Here is a 22,617-nt window from a genome sequence, read left to right as displayed (position 1 = left end):
ATGTTAATCCACACCTGACCATAAGAAGCTCTGGCTCCAGTAAGGCTGTTTCTTTGATTTATTGGAGCGCTGATGATCATGTGCCCAATGTCTGAAGGACACTCCTCCTGTATTGTGTGTTTGACGCCCCATTGACTCTGATCCATCACTCTGACTGACAGACCAATCACGATTACAACATCACTGTCAGCAACAGCTTGCTTTGAGAGATATGTGAGGAAACAAATTCTCAATTCATATAAATAAACCTGGCTTATTGTTCTAAACCCTGCTTTTAACCTTAAGCAATTGCTCATTGTTTACTTATAACTTAACAGTGCCATTAGTAAAGCTTTTTTTAAGTAGAAAACAGCAAGAAGTAGCACTTTTATCAGTATTGGATTATGGATAGATACTTTATATGCATGCATGCACCTCTGAATGTTTTTTTTTTTTTTAAATGACAAAACAACATATGTTAGTTCTTATTTTAAAGCTTTAGTTGGTAAATTAAAACAGAGTATATGTAGTTTGCTGGTGTACTGTTCAAATACTTATAGTTATAATACGTATAATGTTTAACAGAAAGACTTACTTAAGCTGCCATTTTTTAAAACAGTGTTAGGTTGATCTGCATTCTCTAAGTATGCTCCATATGTATGGAATGAGCTTCAAGATATACTGCATATGAAATCCGTACCTGGACATCTGTTGCTTTATTTAAAAATATTTTAAAGTGTGTCAGTTTAGAACAGTGGACATGTTTTGACAATTGATTATGGTTTATATTTTTTGCGCGTGTCTATGTGTTGTGATATGTTTTTTATTTATTTTTTGTAACTCTCTCCTATGCTGCCTGTCTTGATATATATATATATATATATATAGAAGATATAGTGTATCTTGAAACATTCCTGGTTAAATAAATAAATATTACACTCCATTGTGTGGTGCCAAATGTGGTGTGAATACAATACAATGCTAAAAATGTTAAAGTGATAGTTCATCCAAAACATTTAATTTACACTTCTTTCTTCTATTGAACACTAAAGATAATATTTTTGATGAAAGCTGAAAACAATTTCTGTGACAATTGATTTCTATAGCATGAAAAACAAATACTATGAAAGCCAATGGTTGTAACCATTGGCTTCCATGGTATTTGGTTTCCAGCTTTCTTCAAAATATCTTTTGTGTTTAAGGTGAGAAAAAAACTCAAACATGTTTGGAAAAAGTGAAGGGAAAGTAAATTATGACAGAATTATCTGTTTTGAGTGAACTATCCCTTTAAGGCTACATTCAGTGCCTTTATGCAAACTAGTAAGTTGCATAGATGCCCCAATCCAAACCACCAAGGGGTCTCTCCGAGACGATATAATGACCATGAGGGAGCAACTGATTTTGTTTTTGATTTCAACAATTATGAATTAACAATTCTGCATCTTGCCTTTCCTTTAAAGTATTATCTTTTATGGTCAACACCCTTTTAATTTAAATCAGTCAAATCTGTCAGATATGTTTGATAATAAAAAAGAGATTCTGTTTCTTGGCTTCTGTGAACTGCATGTAATCTAAAATAGAGCAAAGCATAGACAAGGAAAATTATTAATCTGAAATGTCTGAAAAAAACAGCTGAAAAATACCACATTTATTGTAATTTGCATTGAAAACAGACTGAATTCCACAAAATCAGCAAGATTATACAGAATTTGTGTAAAGAATGAATTTATTTTGGTGAACTGTCTCTTTAATTTTATTGCACACTGCATGTATTTTGTTCTCTGCTGACCTCCAGCACCTTGTTTTGTGTTTGTGCCTCTATTGTATTACGACTTTATGCAGCTCAGAGCTCAAACAGAATGCTGAGTCTGGTCTGTATGAGTGTGTGTGCGTGCGTGTGCATGTGTGAGTGTGTGTGTAAGAGAAAGAGATGAGGGAGACACTGATGGAGGAGCACCGCTTCCACAGGAGCTCACAGCACCACAGTGTTCAAGGTGACCGTCTGTGCTCGAGCTGGTCAGTGGAGAACGGGCCAGTCTCTGCCATATCTGGCACATCATTACACAGCGAACATGGCACTGTGCCAGAACTGACCCATTTCTCTTCTCTCTCTCTCTCTGTCCTGCTCCATTTCTGCATGGCAGTGTGCCAGTAATGGTGTGAGTGGCCTTAAAGAGAAAGAGCTGGAGCATGTGGAATGACCTCCAATGGGCTCTTTATGTTCATGTGAAGAAATACAATCTTTTAAAAGCTTAGTTCATGCAGGAATAAATGTAATATTGTCATTTACTCACCCTAATGATGTGCCAAATATCAACTGGAAACATTTTGAAGAATGTCCTAGTTGCTCTAATTAGGAATACATGCCCAGGGCCACGTGCATGCCTCGACATACGTCTGCCAGAAGTTTCTGGTTAAAAGGAACTCTACAGGGTGGTATGATTTCTTTTCACACTTCAGTTTGAAACATTTACAGGGACACATTATTGATGGATAAAGAATTGCTTTCGCATAATTGTTTGCTCACCATTAAATTACCACAAAAAAAAAACAAAACACAAATTCTATAATCCTTAAATAGAACGTGTTCTCCTCATCTGCTTATCTGCTTATCTCAGTATGAACTTTTCCAAAGTGGTCAGTTTGCTCAGTAGCTTTCCTTGTAAGGTGTCGTACGTGGGACGTGGAGTGGACCGGATTTGAGTCTTACCAAAGGCAGTTCCAAAAGCCAGGTCAAAAAAAGCAATAGCTGTGTCCCAAATGGCACACTATACACACCTATGCACTATGTACTCATTCACTTACACACTCAACAATATAGCAGATGTATGTAGTGTTATCCCAAATAGAACACTCTAAGTGGAAATTCAAACCGTTTCCCAGATGATGTTTGACGGTTGCCAAATTAGTGAAATAAATTACCAAAGTACCACATAATACCTGCCATGAGTATAATCTCATAACCCATCGAGAGGCGACAGCTCAACCCCTTCCACCACATGACCAAAGCAGCGGCTATTGAGTGTGTGAAGTGCCCATCATTCCACACTCATTTTTAAGGGTTGAATAAGTGCATCATCCAGGTAATTAATTGCACTTAATATTTGTAGAGTTTTCTGTGTGAATGCACTACAGTACTTGCACTATTAACACTACAAAATGGCGTAGAACAGTGCATAAGTATGCGATTTGGGACGCACCTAATGTGAAATTGTGGTAAAAGAACACACTTTTCTCTTCTCGTTTGATTTAGAAAACATTATTGGTTTGGTTTAGGAAAGGATGTGGGTCAGTCAAGCGCAAGATGATATATGACCGACAAGCCCTAACTTCTCAATGAGAATCACTTGTAATTGTAACACATCTGAGATTGGTAAAAAAAAATTACACAGCACCCTCTAATGGATTTACGAGAAGAGGACATGTAAATGGCATGAGAAAACAAAGACCAGTAATGTATTGGAGAATTTCAAAAATGTAGACAGTGGCCTCTAGTGGATTTGTCAACAAAAGTTGCAAGCAATTGCACCGGAGCAACATATTTCTGGTCCATAAAAAGGTAGCCCTGGGCACATATTTCCTATGAGCCTGGGTTGGCTGACTGTACTTTTAAGATTACAGCATACTGCAATAAAAACAAGTATATACATCATATATTGAAAGCTAAGTGTGATCAGATTATAGTTTGATGAGTTTATTAAGGAACAATAATCGTAAACAAATAATTCAGACCATTTTTTACAGTGTCCATTTTACTGTGTGCATTTACAGTTGAAGTCAGAATTATTAGCTCTCCTGAATTATTAGCCCCCCCTGTATATTATATGTCCAATTTCTGTTAACAAAAATATATTTTTTAACATATTTCTAGACATAATGCTTTTAATAACTCATTTCTAACAATTGATTGTGACAGTGCATAATATTTTAAGACATTTTTAAAAGATTCAGCTTAAAGTGCAATTTAAGGGCTTAACTGGGTTAATTAGATTAATTAGGCTAGTTAAGGTAATTAGGCAAATCGTTGTATAATGATGGTTTGTTCTTTAGCCAATTGAAAATAAATGCTTAAGGGGGCTAATACTATTGACAATAATTTCTTTTTTTTTATGTAAAAACTTGCTGCCAAAATAAACCAAATAAGACTTTCTCCAGAAGAAAAAATATTATAGAAAATACTAAAAAAATCCCTTGCACTGTTAAATATCATTATTTGGGAAACATTTGAAAGAAAAATTCATAGGAGGGCTTATAATTTTGACTTCAACTGTATATAGCAACTGTAATAGGTATATGTTTGGGGTTAGGATTGGATGTAGCTACATGTAGTTGTGCATCATTTATGGCACTGGCTACAATTAGCTGTTCATTGTCTTTCAACATGACAAAGTAGAGTTCCAACTAACTTCCCCATCACTGCACACATCAAACACAAAGAAAAAACAGCAGGAGATTGAGACTCATTCTCCTGGTGTTTGTGTGACTGATTTGAGGAAGATTTCCCAGTCCACCAGACTGTAGGTGGAGAAGTGGTCTTACGAGCACCTACACAAATGACCACTGCAAAACCCTGAAATACAGGACATTCGCAGAGAAGAGGCGTTACTGTCTGGGTAACAAGAGATAATAGATAGCAAAATTCCTCAGCATATGGAAAGATTTTTAGCCTGGGAGGGCTTCAAAGCAGACTTGCCGCTTTCTGCCATATGGTGCCACTAATTGCTGTTTTTAACAACCTGTCACTGTTTGGATGTGAGGTACAGTACCCCCCAAAAAATGAGGACAAAGAAAGGAAAGATTAAATGATATTGTCTGTTACTGTAACCTATGATCTCATTTAAATAAACGCTTTCAAATACTGAAATGTTTTACATTTAGTGACATTACAAAAATGTTTTTTAATAACAATTTAGAAATAATTAATATATTTAATAATTATTATTTTATGGGTTATGTATTATATTTTATGATACATAGTTTTACATAATCCATACGCATACACAATACAAATACATTATAATGTATGTGTGTATGCTGCTTTTAAAATCCATGTAATCAGTTAGCAATCAGTAGAAAACCAGAACAGGTGTGAGTGTGTGGTGCATGACAGAATTTGTAGTCCATATGGTGACAGATTTGTAATTTTGAGTGAAAGTAAATGGTACCCAGGGATCTACAGGCCTGGATTGCTGATGATTGTGACTATTATAATATATTATATTATATTATATTATATTATATTATATTATATTATATTATATTATATTATATTATATTATATTATATTATATTTGAATATAAGATTTTTTTATTAATTTTTGTATGTTATCTAATAAAGACAAAAAAATAATTTATTAGAAAATATAATTATTATCAATTAAAACATCACAACAATAACAATAATAATAATATTACATTATCCAAATGTATAAATGTTTTACATCACATAAATAACATTGGTTTTATATACAGTAAATGATAAAATGTTATTTATTAATTTATTTAATAATTCTGTAAATAAATTCAATGTATGTTTTTATTAGAATTGTGTAAGGTTTTTTAAGGAAGAAAGTTAGCTCACCATAATCTAACTGAATACAAGGCATGCCACAATCATCAGGAATAAATGTGTTCAAAGAAATCTAATGTGGTTTGTGTGCAAGCGCTCTGCTTCTGCATCCCATTACCCAAACAGGTGCTCATTAGCAAGACTTCTCTGTTTTCAGAAATAAAACGGGAAATTTAACCGATGCTTTAAAATGTTTTGATCCCAGTGAATATTGCTGCTGATGAGCTCTTTGTTTAAGGCAGGAAGGGAAGCTCTTATTGCTGCACTATAGCACACACAAATGGTAATCTAATCTGATCAAAGCAGGGGATCAAATTGGTCTGATTAGCAACTCTGATCTGCTCACTCAGGACAACTCAACTCAATGCTGAATCACACATTCATGCACAGAAAGAGCAGAAAAGATGTGAAATTAAATAAAGTCATTTTGATTTTAGCTTAAAAAAGGAAACAGAATAATTATTTTTCTTTTTCAAAAAAAAAAAAGGTCTTCCACCACTTTTGGCAACTAAAATGACCACACATGCATTGCCATTCACTTTGCCACACATCGAAATATGTGATAACTACAGTTGGATATCAAACTTATATTGAACAAAAAATAAAAAATTTGCAGTCACTGCTATTAGAAGTTATACCTTGATGGAGTACAAGTGTAATTTTAAGCATATTTCATTAATTGCATATATTTAGATGATCAACATTTTTTAAATGAGATAATTGAAAAAGAACACTCATAAAACGTTTAGAACCTCCAAGATGTTAGTATTAATCTGAACCTGCTGTGAATTTAGTTGAATTTAGTTAACCATTAGGCCTGCAAGATACTAGAAAAATATTCAATATGCGATATTGTTTTACAGTGTTCCTTTAACATTATTTCATACGATGTATCGAACTTCCAAAACACTATTTTATCAGCAATTAAATTATAATTGATTTATTTAATGATCATACTAAAATAAACAGGTAATAGATATTTTTCTCAAAAAAAAAAACTTTATCAAGGTGCAAACATTTAGACATTAAAGCACCACAAATGACTAAAAACATTAGAGGAAATTCTGACTTTGATTGGCTGTAGTCTTTTTTCTTTTTTCCCAGAATTTGTATTTACTTTCAGCTCTAGGTTCACCTTACAACACCTAATGGTGAGGTGGAGATGAAGATAGCAAGGTCCAATCTGATTAGTCAGATTTGGATAAACAACCTATATGCATACAAATGCTTGGCACATATAATGAATTAAAATTATTGCACTTCTCTGCAATATGGATATTGCATATACTATTATTATAATAACTGTATTTTTAGATATATCGCACAGCCCTAGAAACCATCAGAAATTTTAGTTACAATCTTTCTTCACACTGTCAATGCTGTTCTATATTTGATCACTGTCTTGCTCAAAATAATATTTTGTTGAAGTGCCTCATTGTGTAAATTTAGCTTACCCAATTCACCTACACCGCATGTCTTTGGACTGTGGGGGAAACTGAGCAACTCCACACAGAAATGCCAACTGACCCAGCCGAGGCTCGAACCAGTGAGCTTCTTGCTATAAGGCAGTTGTGCTACCCACTGTGCCACCGTCACACCAAAGTGTATTGAACTGTTTTCTGATTTTAATCTCCATTGTATTTGACTAACTGCTCTTTAAAACAGCTACTTAAGAGGTGTCGATTTGTTATTTTAGTATCATGATTTGACAGATTTACCACTGCTGTTTTATATTAAGCATGAACGCATAAGCATGTGATCATGGCTGTGTTTGCAGCTCTGCCTTAATTTTGCAGCCAATGAGGCATATGAAAGTAATGGCATACTGAATAACATAGTTAGCATCACATGATTCAGTGCCCTCACATTCATCTGTACACACCATCAGTCCCGCCTGACACTCAACACACTGCTCTGCTTTTGCTTTCTGCTGTGTCTGGTTTCTGCTTTGGTTTTTTCAAGTCTTAAAATGTAAACAACTTATAAAAAACATCCCATATTGAAAATATTTTGTCATTTAATAAGAATATGTCAATAACTCAATTTTGACAAAAATGTCAGACAGAACCATATAATTCTAAGGTGACGATATGGTAAAACAACACTAATAATTTTAGGCCTATGTGTAGGTCTACTGTTGCTTAAAATGCAAAATTTTGTACAGTCATCATGGTGGACTTGAACAGACTTTCAATATGTCCTGTTTGTTAATTCACAGTAAATCTGAATACAACTATTCATAATTATAAAATTTAATTATTAAGTTTGTGATCCATGCTTGTCATTTGTCATTGACAGCATAATTACATCATTTGATTTCACTGGTAAAATCAGACATTTGTAATTATCAGATTTCTTCTTGCATTATATTCGCCATTATATAAGCTAGTCATATTGACACTGATAAACATTTATTTTCATGCACAACACTATGTGTTAGCTATGAAAGAAAAAAACTTATCAAATGTTTGTTGTAATCATAACTGTAAAATGCAATATGATCATTTAAATGATGTGTGGCTAGTTTCATTTTCACTTCCAGGTGCGGCTCATGGCTGCCGTCACTGTGATAAACACACACACACACATGCAAATCATTCTTTCAGCACGGCTCTCAAATGATAGATCTGTGCAACAAACTGAACGTTATTTACAACGTTATTACCTGTTATTCACAGCCTACGCAGGTTCTGTTCACAAAAGTAGCCGTCATTTGCGTGCACTCTCGCATTCTCAGCAGTAAACAAACAGCTCGCGGTCAGCTTACGTGTGATTTCGCGGTCGCGAATATGAATTACATGAAGACAGAAATGACATTTCTGGGTGAATTATACCTTATAAATACAGTATGTGAAACTTTTGACGCCATTGGAAGGTGTTCATGTTCCTGTGAAGAATTGTGCGACCACCTTTAAGCTTCTCTCCCGACCTTGAAAATTTAATTGGCTGAATCTTAGAAAAGCTGAATTAAGATTGTGTGTACGGTCGAATCGAGATTGTGATCTTTTTTCAATTAATCGTACAACCCTAATTAGGGGTCTCATTTATAAATGTGTTGTACACAGAGGGGTGGAAATGTGTGTATGACACTTCCTATGTGAAAGTTGTGATCTATAAAATACAAACTTAATGGGAGAATGTGCTATGCTGTAAGTAAACTCTTTTTTTTTTTAATAAAAGAATGTTACCCAAAGTTTCTATGCTTCCCACTGTAAAGGTCTGGGGCTACGAGGGCGAGTGAACAATGATATTTGATGATATCTTCCTAAACCTTTACTTTAAACAATTCTAAATACAGCAAAGCAAAAAGATCATGTAATAATTACTGTAATGTACAGTATAGTGACACCCTACAATACAACTTGTTTGTATACACAGAATCAGCTCTGCAACACTTTCTCCCTCACTTTCTTCATTCTTGATTTCTCTCTGTGCAATCCTTCATTCTAATCTCATTTCTCCATTCATTCACTTACTCGCTCTCTCTTCTCTAGTCATGATTCAATCTTAAAGTGATCCACACAAAGGGCACACAATCCAGGTCAATGAAAAAAAAAAAGACCAAGGATGCTCAAACATGCCATTAAACTTCTGAAATGATGCTGTGAATCTGCAAAGACAAAGACAGAAAATGTATTTCTTAAATAGAGAGACTATTAGTCTTGTTTTTTAGTCCAAATATCTAAAAATTCTTAAATCAAGAAGCATTTTCTAGAACAAAAAACATTTGTTTGGTTTTTGCAAATAATAAGTCAAAAATAAGTGAGTTTTTTCTGTATATAAAAAAAGTAAAATAATCTGCCAATGAATCAAGTAAAATAATCTTATTTCAAACCAAAAACAATATTATTTTACACACACCACTGCCAGATTATTTCTGCTTGTTTAAAGTAAAACCTCAAAAAAAATTAACTTATGATTTCTGAAAACAAAACAATATTGTTTACTTGCTAAATAATGCTCTTTTATTTAAGAATTTTTTTATATTTGGTCTAAAAACAAGACAAAAACAGCATTTTTTAGCAATTTTGATTATTTAGTAGAAGGAAAGTATAAAAAATCCCCTTAAATGTTTATAATGTTTTCATATTTTGTGAATCCGCAACAAACTCTCCTCGAGTTCCAGGACAGAAAGTCTCCCCAAGGATGACTTAGCAAACAGCAGACGTCACAAGCGCCGCAAAGCATCAACTCTAAACCAACCGTAAAGTTGGCATGCGACTGTGCCAATCCTGGGAATTGCATCATCACAAGTCTCATCATAACACACAGCTGCAGAAACATCTCATTGATTGCACTGCATTAAAAACAAACCCCACAATCCAAGTACTCCAGAAGTGATTTCAGGCTTTATAGGCAATGTGCTCATATGCTGTGTCATCCTCCAGAGCGGCAGGGTCACCTTTAAGAGAAAGCATGCGTAGCACCTACCCTGCAGCCTCTGCATCTCATTGGCAATCTCCCGGTCTGAACGGCCATAGCGCTGAGCTGATGCCATTCCACTGATTCAGAGTCAGTGGTGCTGATGATGCACTTCTCTTCAGTGATCCGGGATCAGTCCAAAGTCTTCCTGAAAAGCATCAATGCTTAAATCAGTGCATGCCAGGCAAACCAAGGCTTTCTTTCCTCTGCTTGAAGTTGTGTGGCTTCTGCAGGAAACAGCCTCTTCCCTTTGCTCTCTCTCTCTCTGAGTCTAGCTCTGAGTCTCTACTCTAGGCATCAATATTGGTTTTCACTGCCACCTGGTGTCCAATCAGAGCGCAGTTCTCAAGTACAGGGTGTTCAATTCATAGTTTTCAGTCACATGACAGGCGCAGTGTGACTTGGAGGGCACAACAGACTCAGAACTGCAGTACAGGACTGTAAAGCTTCTATTTGTGTTTAGCTCTACTCTGTAAAATCTGTATGATGTCTTTATTTTTTTTTATTTTTTAATTGCATTGTGGGATCTTAATCTTTCCCCCAACAGCTTTGGGTGTTAAAAAAATTGAAAAAGGGACATTTAATGGCATTTGTAATAGTTTGAAGTGATGTGTTGTCTGGTTCGGTGTTGTAAATTACATTTAAAAAACCTGGTAATAAACTCACAATCTTCTATAAATTATTTCTTATACAATATTTTGTTTCAGACTGCTAAAACCTCATGAAAAGTCACTTTGTTAAGCTGCATACTTTGTTGAGTTTTTTTTTATTTTACCATTAAAATGAAACATAACGGAGATTAAGGTCCCTAATGATGATAAAAATTGTTTTAAAAGAAAAAATAAATAATGATAATAATAATAATACTTTAAATACAAATATAACAAGAAATAAATTTACAATTGTAAATAAACAAAATAAAATTAATACATAGATTCTGGTCATACACAGATATTTTTACAGTGTAACAATAAGGAAAATATTTGATATATAATAAAACAGATAAATAATTAGAACATAATCCTAGTTTCTAAATGAATAAATTAAATAATCTAAATTATATAAGTCAAACAAAGAATTGTACATATATTAATATTTACTGTTTTATGGTTATTTTTACAGGATAAATTGGGTTTTTATAAAAAAAAAAAAAAGTGTTTTATTAGGTATACCTGTCCAACTGCTCGTTAATGCAAATTTCTAATCACCCAATCCCATGGCAGCAACTCAATGCATTTAGGCATGTAGACATGGTCAACAAGATCTGCCGCAGTTCAAACTGAGCATCAGAATGGGGTAGAAAGGTGATATAAGTGATATAAGTGACTTTGAACATGGCATGGTTGTTGGTGCCAGACAGGCTGGTCTGAGTATTTCAGAAACTCAAATGGCTTCCACAGTCACCAGATCTCAAGAGCACCTTTGGGATGTGGCGGAAAGGGAAATTCGCATTGGATGTGCAGCCAACAAACCTGCAGCAACAGCATAATGCTATCAAGTCAATATGGACATAAAACCTCTCAGGAATATTTGCAGTACCTTGTTGAATCTATGCCATGAAGGATTAGGACAGTTCTGAAGGCAAAAATGAGTACAACCTGGAACTAGTTAGATGTACCTAATAAAGTGGCTGGTGAATCTATATATGATGTTTACATTTTAGAATGGGGGCTCCTCCTCACACAGTATCAGGGATGATCATATTTTCCTAAATTTGACTTTTTTTTTAATACACTTCGCACCACATTAGTAAAAATGAATGCCAGTCAGCTGAAAAGTCTTGCCCTCCAGCTTGGTGCTCCTATAAGCATGTAACATCCCATGAACACTACAAATAGCAAGCCTGTGCTGTAAATGATTGTTCTACTTTAGCTAAGCCAGACAACATTACACTGAGTGATTAGATTAAAATGTTACATGTCTGAGCTTGCACCTATGGAAAATGTGAAAGATGCTGGCACATGGCATAACTTATGCATGGCACTCCATTAAGTGAAATTCGAGAGGGGCCAAAAAAAAAAAAAGCTGCCCCACCAGAGACACACTAATGTGCCTTTCACTTCCATTACTGGTTCAATCACACACATGCATGTTATAGAAAAAAAGCAAAGCAGAACTCCTGACTGGAGTGTTAAGCTCTGGATTCAGAAAGCTGAGTTTGCTGAGTCTGCTGCTTTTCAAACAGCAATGCTTAGCAATGACCTTTACACGGTCACTGCAGATGAATGTGAGAAAAAGAGAGAGAGGGAGAAAGAAAGAGGGAAAGAGATAGACCAAAGCAAAGTCAGTGACTAAGGATCTTGTTTTATAATCATTAACTTACGTTTTTTAAAGAGCCTAATGAAGCCTCTGTATCCTCCATCATGGTGAAGTGTCCAACACAAACCGCTCAGCATCACATTGTGCTAAATGATTTCCTGGGAAATAGACAAGACAAGACTGAGGGGTTCCATGCTGATGAGCAATCAAACAAATAAGATCAAGAATAGTGATACCCTGGGAAATAGTTGAAATGCAAATCAGACAAAAATCTGAGTGCATGCATTAAATTGAGGGAATAGACGGCAAAAAAATTCAAAAGAGTAACATCGCCATCTGCTGTACTACAAGTGAAGATAGTAAAGAATAAGAAGGAAATAAAAAAAGACATAAATCCAATAGTATCTGGATGCAGCCTTTATGATGCAAGCTGAGATTGCATCACTTAGCGATGCAATGTCAGACACAATCCACTCAATGGCGTGAGTGATGTCACTGTGACGTGTAGGGTTAGGGGTGGGGTTAGGTGAGCACATTAAAAAGCGCTGGATGCAGCTCAGGTTGCACTGCACCTGCATCCAGACCCCTCTCCATAAATCACCAAAAACTAGTTTATAAGAAATACACAATACAAAAATCACAACAAAAAATTAATTGAAGAGAGAAAAAGCATAGGACATCCTATGAAAGTTTGGGTATTTTGTAATATTTTAAATGAATGCCAGTCAGTTGAAAAATCTTGCCCTCCAGCTTGGAGCTCCTATAAGCATGTAACAGGTTGTAACAGGTTGTAACGGGTTGCACTGCACCAGGTCTGCAATTCACCTGTACCGCAAGTCTTGGACTTGAGGGGGAAACCGGACCACCTGGAGGAACTAACTAGTGACCTTTTTGCTGTGAGGCAACAGCACTACCTTCTGCGCTACAGCGTCACCCTATTATACTATTACATACTATTATGCTATATAATATACTATTATACATATTATTATTCATTTATTCATTTTCCTTCAGCTTAGTCCTTTATTTTTTCAGGGGTTGCCACAGCGGAATGAACCGCCAACTTATCCAACATATGTTTTACACAGCGGATGCCCTTCCAGCCGCAACCCAGTACTGGGAAACACCCAAGCACTCTCAGATTTATACACATACACCCACGCAAACACGAGAAGAACCTTCTTGCTGTGAGGCGACGGTGCTAACCACTAAGCCACCGCGTCAACCTATATATCATTTTTATAAAAACAATAATAATTATAATATCAATAAAATTTTAGAGGCACATATACATATACTGTTACAGCTAAGTTAAAAATTTAAAATGTAAACACACATTGCAATACTGTTTTGTCATTCATGTATTTATTTGATGATTTATAGGCATCATTGGTGTTCACTGCCACCTGGTGTACAAATTACAGCGCAGACCTCGAGTACAGGGTGTTTCATTTGTTTCATCTAGTGTAATTTCTTACATCTATATAATTCTAAGACACAAGAAGCACACTCCGAGTGGTTTGAGGACAGAAACCTGACTTGAAGTATAATATCAGAACAACTAATAGAAAAAAGTATCAACATTGTTTTTATGTGTAGCAACTATAGTATAAGCAGAATAATTGACTCCCGACTACAGCACCTTCAATTAAAGTCTATGATTCATTCATTCATTACACACATTACTTTTTTAGATATATTTATTTTATTATTAATTATTTTACTTTATTTTTTATCTATAATTACTACAAAGTACTTTACCATAAAATAAACACTGGATAATACTATATAAAATATAGTGACAGAAATATTTAAAAAAAGAACAAGAATATAAATAAAATAAAAAATTTGGTTATGATAAGAGTTATCTTAAAGATCGCTCCAGATGGTGATTGTGAGATAATGCCTCACAGTTACATTTGATATTTCATTATATAATATTTTTATAATACTGTTATACTAAAAAAGATTTCATGGCTCATGCAAGCTATGTTTCACATAAAATAAGGCATTTGACTTTTATTTCTCATATAAGCTACTTCTATGAATGCATTTTGGCCACTTTACTTTAATTTGCTTGATAAATATTTATAAATATTCATATTTAGTAAAGATTTTTTTAGGTTATATAGGGAAAGCATTCAAAGTGAATAAGCTCAACTATCAATAAATAAATAAACTCATGAATGACTGGTCAAGGTTTTTAAATGTAAAACACGCAATAGGCAGAAAATGTTAGCCTGGGATGTACTGTATATTTCAGAAATGAATAAGGCAACAGCTGATATCTGCAGTCTACAGCACTGAGCAACAATGAGAGGAAATGTCAGTGTTGGGCCGGTCCTGCAACCATAGATGAGCGGCTCTGTTCTAAAACCATACGTTATCACTAACTCCAGATACCCTCAGTGAACACTAGGAAGGGAAGGCACACACACACACCTCACTAAGGTGAAAGTGGTCTGGTCTGGGTCAAAATCCTGCATTTTCTGCAGAATCTTATCAGGATTTTTTTTTCAAAGACTAGCCTGGTCAGGATAAGCAAGCACAGAGCTGGCACTCGCCTCGGAAAATCTGAAGCATTGAGATGACCAGCAAGACTACAGCAGACAAACTGGAACAGTGAAAGCTCAAAAATTTTAGAAATTGTGCTATAACATACTGTTATGAAATACATAAAAATATGCTAGGGTTTTTAGGATTTTGGTCTGTTCTGTCCAGTCATGATGGATTCCAACTTTTTATGGGATTGTTATTTTTGTATGTTTACATTGAGGTTATATGTGGAAAAGATATCGTAAAAGTCAACAACAATCTCTTTTTACGTTTTACTTTTCACAAATATACATTCGGTGACATTTTTAAGATATGAATGAATGCATTATGTATGTAAATTTTAGTATAAACCATAATTAATAAGCCTTCTACTTATCGGGTTATTTTACAGATTTATGTTTTATTTAAATTTAGTGTAAATAGATTTATGTCCTATTTTTGTCCTATTTTATATTATATTACATATTATTTTAATAAATGCATCAAAATTCAACAAATAATTTAACAAGAAATACAGTTTTGTAGACATGTAGACATTTTTAACATAATTTAATAAAGTATGTTTCCTCATAAGCTGAAAAAGACCATTTTAAACATTGGTAGTTTGATACTAATGATTACTATTTTTATACATTTTTTTCCTTAGCACTTAAAAAAACTATTCAAGAACATTTGAATAATTTGTGAAGAATCTTGTGAAAATGAAGCCTAATAATGATGCTTAAAATTCCACTAAACTAAAGAAAATCAGAATAAACAATATCTCTTCACACACTAAAATAATGAGGAATGCCTATAACTACATGATACCTAAATTAATCTCTTCTGTTTATGCTGTGTTAAGTCATGGGTCCCCTTATACTCTACATGCAAAAGTAAATGAGATAAAAAAAAATAAAGACTACAACCTCAGAAGAAGATTTGCATGAGTATGATATATGAGAAATACACCAAACTACCATAGTTCACAACTTTGGAGGGAATTTTCCTGGAAATGCCTTATATGCATCTTCATAACACCCAAGATTAAAAGCAACCAGACCTTCAGACAAATGTGCTGGGGACACTGTGGGCAGGCAGAAGCAGATCATACCCATATCCTTGAAGTAGAGGGAAAATTCAACCATTTTGGGATAATGTACAGATTGTTATTTTTGGGGTGTTTGGATACAGGGTTCTTATGACTGCACTATTTTTGTTTATGGGAGACATTAAGGACACTGTCCCCAGAGGTGACCAATATGTGTGCAAAATTCGTCTTGTGGCATGCAAAAAGATTATAACAAGGAACTGGCTTAAAGACTCAACTTTGAAACTTAAGCAGTGGTTTGAGATAATTGAAGAAATTCATGTAATGGAAAAACTGACATTAATGTTGAGGATGAAAATGGCTATTTCAGGAAAAATTGGAAAGAATGGTTGATATATATGGAACGTAAAGACATCCCCATTTTAGAGAATAGCAATTGGAAGAGAAAAGATATAGCAATGTTATGTATTTGCCCCTCCCCCCTTATATGTATACATGGGTAATTATGTATGTGCATTTTGATTAGTGTATGTATGTAAGGATATATATATTGGCATGTTTTTTTGTTAAATTTATGTTCTGTACTGTAAATAATACAACTTTACCTTAAAGCATACGTGTCAACCCTCTTGTTTTTTCCCGGGATTCTGCTGTATTTTATAGTTCTATCCCGCTATTATGCCGTAAAGGTATTTTCCTGTATTTCTTCTGTATTTTCATTCTTTCTATGAAGGGTGGCAATAATACACACAACCTATACCGCCGAACCACCAGGGGATGCCCCTTGCTCTTAAATGAGTCTGTGGTCTGTTCTGTGCTTTCGTTTTATTGATGCCTCTCCTATGCAATTCTCAAAACAGTCATATATCGGTGCGTGACAGTCATCTGACAAGCTCCATAGTAATAAAAAGCAGCTGTTTCCCAAATGGATTGTGTACATGAGATTTGATGCAGAGAGAAAGTCTGGGTTTTGGGTGCTTGTTTGAACAGACAAATACACATAATTAATAATTGTAACATCTAAAGATGTCGATCTTGATGGGGCTTTTTACAAACGCAACTAATTTTGTCCTATAAATGAGCATAACAAGTTAGCAAAACAATCAATTGATTTTATTATAATGTTAGATGTGTCTGCACTTTTAAAGTGACACCTCTGTTATATGTAATCAAAGGGAAAAAAATGATTTATTAATTGCTCTTTAATCAGAATGTGTAAGTCATACAGTGAAGAAAAGATTAATGAGATTTGATTACATGATTGTATTTCTTTATAATAGCTATTAATTTTAATAAGCTAAACTGTTTGCTAATTTATTTGCTGCTAATGTATACTATTTATTTTTTTCTGATAATAATAAAACATTACTGACTGTTTAACTGTTTATTTACAATGAAACATCTTCCAATGAACATAATTAGTAATGGGATAGGTGTTATGGTGGGCATATCCCTTAATTCACATACCAATGTTGACAGGTATGCCTTAAAGACATATTTAAATAGATTAAGGTAAACAGCTATTTTTATATAATTTTATACAGTATATATCAATATTGATAAAAATAAATATACATACATCTGGACAAAATTCAATTATGTGGCTCGTCTCATGTAATCTGGCGAAATGCCATCAGTGGTGACACAAAGCAGCCTTCATTGTTCATGCCAAGTGTCTGGAAGAGAAAAAGGAAATAGCAAAGAGTAAAATATGATGAATTTTGGCCGGCTGGAGAGGGGACAAATGACAGGAGCAAATGATTTCACACACACCTTGACTCTCCTCCTTTTTGTGCCCTCCTCCCTTTCCTATCCATCCCACAGGAACCCTGGTCTGCACAGATAAGAACAGCCTGCTGCTAATTTTACACAGGAAAGGCAGGAAACGTGAAGTGAAGACTTTGCTTTTCCACAAACAACAGAGTAGCGACCCTGGCCTTGGAGAGGATCCTGTGAGCCGGAGCTGAACAGTCTGGGGCTGAAAGAGAGCAACACACACAGACAGACAGAAAGAAAGAGAAAGAGGAGGGTCTCTAGAAGAGGAGAGCTGGACACACACTGGCAGAAACACTAGAAAAAGTTGGAAGCGGGAGTGAGAGGACGAAAGAGTTGGAGGAGAGAGACTGTGTCCTCTCTGGTCTCCCCCGTTTCTCTGGAGGGAGTGATGGCGGATAACAGCACTCATCCTATTATGAAGATCCTGGAGTCTTTCGGATTAAGTAAGATATTTTACTGTTTGTATATACACTTTATGAAGCGTTTTCTCTGGCATTTGCATAAAAATACTTACAATGCTATGTTGTTAACTTTGTGCCTCTTTAAAAAATCTGAAGAGTGTAGAAAAAGAGTTGAGCTTTTTTCTGTGCTCTAACAGAAATGCAGACAGTAGTAACTTGCGGCAAAATATATTGGCAAATGTAGTCTATAAAAAAACAACTCCGCCAGTGTGCAGCTTTTTCCATTTAGTCTTTCCAAATGTCATTTCCAGATGATCCTTCACTCTGGACTGTGATTCCTCTCGCCCTGGGAGAAAATTGCAGATAAAAATCCACATTAGTTTACACACAAGCCTCTAAAGTGTTTTGATGTCATGTTATTCACACCATGTGCAGAAAAGTTTTGTGCTGTGGTAACTTAAATTAATAAGACTAACAGGAGGATCTGTCTATGAATACCTATATGTTATTTGACCTAATTTTGTTTTAAGAAAAAAATCCATGCAAATTCCGTGCAATGCAATCTTGCATCAGATGAAAGAGTGTCAAATGAAATCGGTATTTCTCTGGACAATGGAACGCCATAACAGGAAGCTTCATAAAATGCAACTATATAATTCACTTAAGCTGCAAAGAATAAGAAAACATTGGGTGTGCCTTCTATTGTGGAATTTGGCCATGCCCACTTTGAGTTGCCAGATTAGGCGCTGTAATTGACCTTCAAGCATGTCCTTAATGATATCGCTATTAGGCACTAAGTGGGAGCAGCATGCCGTCAACACTTCTTTACCCATCTTAACTGAATAAGGCAAGTTTGCTCAGGGACTGCAGAGAAGCAGGAGTTTAAATACACTATTAAAAAAAGATTTTAAAAAGAACAATATTATTTATTTATAGAGGGGTCAAAATTATATATTTGCTATGTGATAAACTATGAGAGTACTGTATGTTTTACATTAAATGATCTCAATGATGCTCATGTGACCTACTTACATGCGCACTAGAGCTATACATCTTTGTCCAGTATTTGTGCTTTTTCTCTCTAAAAGTGATCAGCAATAAGGAGCCATTCACACAGAACTTACAATACAATTCATTTTCTATTGTTTTTCTATTTAAACACATGATTAAATGATGCCTGCTATTGTCTTGTGTGTTCTGCTCATTTTTTGCAGTGCAAAAATATTTAATCTGCCATGTCAAATTAAAATATTCAATTCCAAAGCAGCAAACCAATAAGAAGAACTCCAAGCTTCTGTTTACAGTAGGAAAATGGTATGACAACTACTTTATTTGATGGCAACATGACAGAGGAGTTTTTTTTTTTTACATTCCTGAGTGATGCATCTCACGTTTTTAGAAACAGACACGTTATGTGTGAATGACTCCAAAAAATGCACTTGAGTGCACTTATTAACATTTGTTTATTAGTTTATTTATACTGTTATTTACAGTATTTTGTTGTTCTGCTGTCTCTTCTTTTTCAATTGTGAATTCACAATCGTCAAATCAGGCTCAGTATTACAAAAGTGCATGTGTAAACATTGTTAATGACAACAATACATCCAGTGGATAGTGTGCAGATCATCATGGATGACTGAAACATCCACAGACACATCTATTGATGATTAAAATTACATCACAAGAATAGTGTTCTTTCAGCTGAAATATACAGTAGTCAACATTTGAAATGGATCAAAAAAGGTTGATTAAAATAGTCCTAAGACAAGTATGGGTGTTGTTTAATAATTTTATGACAACTTTAATGAATGGTTGTGATCCACTAATACAAATATTGACTACTGTACTTTGGGTTTGACTAGCATATCCAAAATTTAAAGCTAAAAGTTTTGGTGCATAGTGCATGTAAAATCTGTCATCTCAGAATGCCCCAAATCTGCAAACTGGCTCTTATAACTCTTATAACAACTGGTGTCTAATTGCCAGACTGCAAATCGGGACAAAAGTCTGAGCAGAACTCATATATTACATTCCCAGTCTTAAGCAAACTTTGCCAAAAGGGTATTCAATCTTTTGTGGCCACTCAGTTAATCCCATAAGTGCTGCCTGCTTGCTAAAAAAACATGTTTTTACCATTTTCCTTTCTTCCTCCAGCGGATGTGATTCTGGCCTTCTTTCTTTCTATGGTTGTTGGTCTTCTGCTTGGAGCTCTGGTCTATATGATATTGACCTGGATGTCCCGTCGACGGGCCTCGGCCACCATCACCCGCATACCTGTCCACCAGTCCCGTTCCACCACCCGTTCATCCTCACCTCGATCTCGGCTGGGTTACAGTCGGCACAGCAGTGGCTACGATCGGCGCAGTAATAATAGTCTGGCCAGCGCCGCCTTTTCATTCCACCGGCAGACCTCATCCTCGCCAATAGACTATGGAGACTCAACAGGTCGCAAATCAAGCTTCCGGGCCTCAACATTTCATCCTCTTCTCCAGTGTAGCCAGATTGCTCGCGAGGCAGAGGAAGGTGCCCAGGGCAGCCTGCCAAGGACCCCCACTCTCACTACCAGCCCTGGGGCAGCTGGATCCACCAGCACCGTCAGTTCTATGATCACTCCACCCAGGGCCAGAAACAGACCAGATTCCTTCTGGGGCAACAGCAATCTAAGAGGTTTCCATGCTGGCCAGACTCCACCGCCTGCCTATGACAGCATCATACGAGCCTATCAGGAGACAACCACGTAAATTAAAATAGGGGAGATTCTGCAGTTTTGGGGCAAGATTCATGTATAGACTTGAAAACTGGACATCTAATGTATGCCTTTAATTGACATGGCCAGTTTTTCAAACTTGTATGTGTGTATATTTCTGTGTGTGTACAAAGTCAGTGTGAAATACTTGTATCAGAATGTTTGAAAAAGACAGTAAGAATTCTACTGCTCTGACTATATAAGACTATCAAGCCAATCTGCTTTTGATAGATGAGAATGTTGATGCAGAGAAACAGGGAAAGGATAAATAAAGCAAGAGATAAGGAAGGTTGAGGTAAGCAAGAGGATAAAGCAGTTATTGCAATTCCTAGACCAAGCAGTTGTTATAACTCTGTTTTGCACCAGACTCATTAGATTTTGTATTTATTGGTTTGTTTTCTGGGAACTCTAGTCTTTTGAAATGGTTGTAAGTATTTCTCAATGCAGCTGTAATCATAAAAATATTCTGACACAGAGCATTTTGCAATAGATTTTTGTTTGCAACATGATGTTATTTTTTAACTCAAAAAGATTCCCTTATCTTACTATGTTAGACACTGTACCATACAAAGAAATTTACCTGAATATACCTGAATACTGAATATTTTACTTTCTCCTATAGAGCACAAAAGTGTTGTTTGTGTTGGTTTTTGCGATAGACTGCTAAAGAAGCATAATTTCATAACTGAAGCTATATATATATATATATATATATATATATATATATATATATATATATATATATATATATATATATATATATATATACATATACATACATACACACACACACACACATATATATATATATATATATATATATATATATATATATACATATACATATACATATATACACACACACATATACATACATACATACATACATACATACATACATACATACATATATATATATATATATATATATATATATATATATATATATATATATATATATATATATATATATATATTATTACAAAATCAAGGGGGTAATAATTCTGAATTCAACTATATATATATATATATATATATATATATATATATATATATATATATATATATATATTTCCCAAATGATGTTTAACAGAGCACGGACATTTTTTGCTATTTTCACAGTATGTCTGATAATATTATTTCTTCTGGAGAAAGTCCTATTTGTTTCATTTCGGCTAGGTTAAAAGCAGTTTTAATTTTTTTAAGCCATTTTAAGGTCAATATTATTAGCCCCTTTAAGCTATTTTGTTTTTCTATAGTCCACAGAACAAACCATCTTTATACAACAACTTGCCTAATTACTCTAACCTGCTAGTTAACCTAATTAACCTACTTAAGATTTTAAAATGTCACTTTAAGCTATTCAGAAGTGTCTTGAAAAATATCTAGTAAAATATTATTTACTGTCATCATGGCAGAGATAAAATAAATCAGTTATTAGAGATGAGTTATTAAACTATTATGTTTAGAAATGTGTTGAAATAAATTCTCTCTGTTAAACAGAAATTAGGGAAAAATAAACAGGAGGGCTAATAATTCTGGGGGCTAATAATTCTGACTTTAACTGTTTATATATATATATATATATATATATATATATATATATATATATATATATATATATATATATATATATATATAGTTCTTAACATGAATGAGTACACCCCTCACAACAAATCTTTTTTAAATTTAAATGATTATTTTCTATAGGAAATAGCTTTACAATATTATGTAATAGTACTGACTGAAGCTTAATCTGGAGCTAATCTAACAAAATAACTTACGATAACGGTCCAAAATTTATACAACCAAATTTATGTTAGGGAAAAATTTTAAATAAAAAAAAGAGCAAAATTCAAGAAGCAAAACATTTATTTTT

General features: G+C 34.5%; 2 protein-coding genes across 4 annotated transcripts in view; one reads left to right on the top strand and one right to left on the bottom strand.

The window, feature by feature from the left end:
• Positions 1 to 22,617, bottom strand: part of syne1a (spectrin repeat containing, nuclear envelope 1a) — a 329,974-nt gene that overhangs the window by 306,473 nt on the left and 884 nt on the right. For 2 of the 3 annotated variants that reach the window (XM_073933274.1, XM_073933278.1), the window contains exon 1: positions 9,980 to 10,237. In XM_073933274.1, coding sequence (XP_073789375.1) covers positions 9,980 to 10,046 — 67 coding nt within the window. In that variant the 5' untranslated portion in view covers positions 10,047 to 10,237. Of the gene's footprint in view, positions 1 to 9,979; positions 10,238 to 12,293; positions 12,388 to 17,394; positions 17,492 to 17,588; positions 18,339 to 20,125; positions 20,712 to 22,617 lie in introns of those variants that run through there. The other variant, XM_073933275.1, reaches the window with a different exon arrangement.
• myct1a (myc target 1a) lies at positions 17,711 to 20,784 on the top strand. Its single transcript, NM_001082917.1, has 2 exons — positions 17,711 to 18,034; positions 20,147 to 20,784. The coding sequence occupies exons 1-2, from the start codon at positions 17,980 to 17,982 to the stop codon at positions 20,731 to 20,733; spliced, it is 642 nt and encodes a 213-aa protein (NP_001076386.1). The 5' UTR covers positions 17,711 to 17,979; the 3' UTR covers positions 20,734 to 20,784.

This window comes from Danio rerio, chromosome 20 (genome assembly GCF_049306965.1).
Source record: "Danio rerio strain Tuebingen ecotype United States chromosome 20, GRCz12tu, whole genome shotgun sequence".
Lineage (NCBI taxonomy): Eukaryota > Metazoa > Chordata > Actinopteri > Cypriniformes > Danionidae > Danio > Danio rerio.
The sequence above is the reverse complement of the archived record's forward strand: the minus strand, read 5'-3'. Positions and strand labels throughout refer to the sequence as shown.

Excerpts from the sequence above, each read along its gene's own strand:
- myct1a (NM_001082917.1), top strand. The coding sequence starts at position 17,980 with ATGGCGGATAACAGCACTCATCCTATTATGAAGATCCTGGAGTCTTTC. Across the intron at positions 18,035-20,146 it reads CCTGGAGTCTTTCGGATTAA|CGGATGTGATTCTGGCCTTC; the intron begins GTAAGATATTTT and ends TTCTTCCTCCAG.